Source organism: Heterodontus francisci, unplaced genomic scaffold, assembly GCF_036365525.1.
Source record: "Heterodontus francisci isolate sHetFra1 unplaced genomic scaffold, sHetFra1.hap1 HAP1_SCAFFOLD_823, whole genome shotgun sequence".
Classification (NCBI taxonomy): domain Eukaryota; kingdom Metazoa; phylum Chordata; class Chondrichthyes; order Heterodontiformes; family Heterodontidae; genus Heterodontus; species Heterodontus francisci.
In genome coordinates this window covers 370740-373953 of record NW_027141437.1, presented here as the reverse complement: position 1 = coordinate 373953, position 3214 = coordinate 370740, and the positions used below count along the sequence as shown (strand labels likewise).

Below are 3214 nucleotides of genomic sequence, written 5' to 3'. Positions count from 1 at the left end.
TAAACGTACAACATTCTGAAGAAGGGTCACTGACCTGAAACGTTAACTCTGCTTCTCTCTTTCTCTCTCCACAGACGCTGCCAGACCTGCTGAGAATTTCCAGAATTTCTCGTTTTTATTTCCGATTTCCAGCATCTGCAGTATTTTGCTTTTATTTGACAGGGTAGATGCTGTTTCCACCACCAATCCCCCCAGCCCGGGCTGGAGAGTCTCGAACACGGGGGTGGGGTGTCACAGTCTCAGGATAAGGGCTCGGCCGTTTCACACTGAGATGGGGAGAAATTTCTTCACTTGGAGGGTGGTGAATCTTTGGAATTCCCGATCCCAGAGAGCAGTGGATGATGTCATTGAGTCTATTCAAGACGGAGATGGATAGATTTATGGGCGCTGAGAGAATGAAAGGATATGGGGAGAGGGCGGGAAGGCAGAGTCAGGGTAGTAAATCATCCCCAGTGATCGTATTGAATGGGGCAGCAGGCTCTAGGGGCCGAATGGCCTTCTCCTGGCCCTATTTCTTATGTTCTCCCTCAATCCCTACACTGCACCCTCCACTCGCCCTCCTCCCGACAATTCCCTCTCGCCCTCCCTCCTGACAATTCCCTCTCTCACTATCCAACATCTCCCGGTCTGTTTCTCTCTCTCTCTTGCTGCCTGTGTTACCCATTCCTATCTACCCCAGCTTTCAGTCAGCTGAATGGGAAGCAGAGAGACAGACTCAGTCACTGGTAGGTTTATTAATAGACATTGATTTAAACAATTCTTCACTAAATGATTATCACTCACGTACAGACGGCCGAGGGGGAGTGGGAGAGAGTGTGCCGGGGGGGGGGGGGTGAAAGAGTGCCGAGGGGGGGGGGGGGGGAAGAGAGAGTGCCGGGGTGGGGGTGGGGGGGTGGAAGAGTGCCGAGGGGGGGGGGAGAAAAAAGAGAGTGCCGAGGGGGAGGGGGGGGGAAAAGAGAGTGCCGAGGGGGAGGGGGGGGAAGAGAGAGAGAGAGAGAGAGAGAGAGAGTGCCAAGGGGGTGGGGGGAGAAAGTGCCAAGGGGGGGGGGGGGGGGGGAAAGAGAGGGTGGCTGTCCCCCCTCTCTGTTCCCACAGACACAGGGAGGGAGTGGGGTGGTGCAGAGATGGGAGGGTGCCCAGGGAGGGGGAATGGGGGGGGAGGGGGGAAGGGATGGGGTTATTTCTGTCCTGTCTCGGGCCTCGGTCTGAGTTCTGGATGGGTTACTGGTCAGTGCAGTGGGGATAAGGGTCAGTGGGGGTAAGGGTCAGTGCAGTGAGCAGTGGGGGTAAGGGTCAGTGCAGTGGGCAGTGGGGGTAAGGGTCAGTGCAGTGGGGGTAAGGGTCAGTGAGCAGTGGGGTAAGGGTCAGTGGGAGTAAGGGTCAGTGCAGTGGGCAGTGGGGGTAAGGGTCAGTGGGCAGTGGGGTCAGTGGGGGCAAGGGTCAGAGGGCAGTGGGGGCAAGGGTCTCTCGGAGCTTGCAGTCCTGCTCAATCTCTCTTGCAGGAATCCTCCCCCAGCTCCCGTTCAGCTTGGTCTATTGCTGCCACGTTACGAGATGCTGTCACCAGGTGGATCACATTGATGGCGGTTTTCACTGCGGCGATCGGGGCCGAGACCCAGAACAAGAGGCGGAAGAGGCCGATGTCCAGGAGAGGCACTGTGTACAGAGAGAGAAGAGGGGGGGGGGGAAGAAAGAGAGGGGGGGGGGGGGGGAAGGAAAGAGAGGGGGGTGGGGGGTGGGGAAGGAAAGCGAGGGGGGGGGGTGGGGAAGGAAAGCGAGGGGGGGGGGTGGGAAGGAAAGCGAGAAGAGGGGGGGGGTGGGGAAGGAAAGCGAGAAGAGGGGGGGGGGAAGGAAAGCGAGAAGAGGGGGGGGAGAAGGAAAGCGAGAAGAGGGGGGGGAGAAGGAAAGCGAGAAGAGGGGGGGGAGAAGGAAAGCGAGAAGAGGGGGGGAGAAGGAAAGCGAGAAGAGGGGGGGGAGAAGGAAAGCGAGAAGAGGGGGGGGAGAAGGAAAGCGAGAAGAGGGGGGGAGAAGGAAAGCGAGAAGAGGGGGGGGAGAAGGAAAGCGAGAAGAGGGGGGGGAGAAGGAAAGCGAGAAGAGGGGGGGGAGAAGGAAAGCGAGAAGAGGGGGGGGAGAAGGAAAGCGAGAAGAGGGGGGGGGAGAAGGAAAGCGAGAAGAGGGGGGGGGAGAAGGAAAGCGAGAAGAGGGGGGGGAAGGAAAGAGAGAAGAGGGGGGGAAGGAAAGAGAGAAGGGGGGGGGGAAGGAAAGAGAGAAGAGGGGGGGGAAGGAAAGAGAGAAGAGGGGGGGGAAGGAAAGAGAGAAGAGGGGGGGGAAGGAAAGAGAGAAGAGGGGGGGGAAGGAAAGAGAGAAGAGGGGGGGGAAGGAAAGAGAGAAGAGGGGGGGGAAGGAAAGAGAGAAGAGGGGGGGGAAGGAAAGAGAGAAGAGGGGGGGGGAAGGAAAGAGAGAAGAGGGGGGGGAAGGAAAGAGAGAAGAGGGGGGGGAAGGAAAGAGAGAAGAGGGAGGGAAGGAAAGAGAGAAGAGGGGGGGGAAGGAAAGAGAGAAGAGGGGGGGGAAGGAAAGAGAGAAGAGGGGGGGGAAGGAAAGAGAGAAGAGGGGGGGGAAGGAAAGAGAGAAGAGGGGGGGGAAGGAAAGAGAGAAGAGGCGGGGGAAGGAAAGAGAGAAGAGGCGGGGGAAGGAAAGAGAGAAGAGGCGGGGGAAGGAAAGAGAGAAGAGGGGGGGGAAGGAAAGAGAGAAGAGGGGGGGGAAGGAAAGAGAGAAGGGGGGGGAAGGAAAGAGAGAAGAGGGGGGGAAGGAAAGAGAGAAGAGGGGGGGAAGGAAAGAGAGAAGAGGGGGGGGAAGGAAAGAGAGAAGAGGGGGGGAAGGAAAGAGAGAAGAGGGGGGGGGGGAAGGAAAGAGAGAAGAGGGGGGGAAGGAAAGAGAGAAGAGGGGGGGAAGGAAAGAGAGAAGAGGGGGGGGAAGGAAAGAGAGAAGGGGGGGGGAAGGAAAGAGAGAAGAGGGGGGGGGGAAGGAAAGAGAGAAGAGGGGGGGGGAAGGAAAGAGAGAAGAGGGGGGGGGGAAGGAAAGAGAGAAGAGGGGGGGGAAGGAAAGAGAGAAGAGGGGGGAAAGAAAGAGAGAAGGGGGGGAAAGAAAGAGAGAAGGGGGGGAAAGAAAGAGAGAAGGGGGGGAAAGAAAGAGAGAAGGAGAGATAGGGGTTAGA

At 58.4% G+C, this 3214-nt stretch overlaps 1 protein-coding gene across 1 annotated transcript in view; it reads right to left on the bottom strand.

Moving 5' to 3' along the window:
• Positions 1–931: 931 nt before the first annotated feature.
• cdipt (CDP-diacylglycerol--inositol 3-phosphatidyltransferase (phosphatidylinositol synthase)) overlaps positions 932–3214 on the bottom strand; it is a 4789-nt gene continuing 2506 nt past the window's right edge. Inside the window, exon 4 of the mRNA XM_068027235.1 lies at positions 932–1656. Coding sequence (XP_067883336.1) covers positions 1487–1656 — 170 coding nt within the window. The 3' untranslated portion in view covers positions 932–1486. The remainder of the gene's footprint in view (positions 1657–3214) is intronic.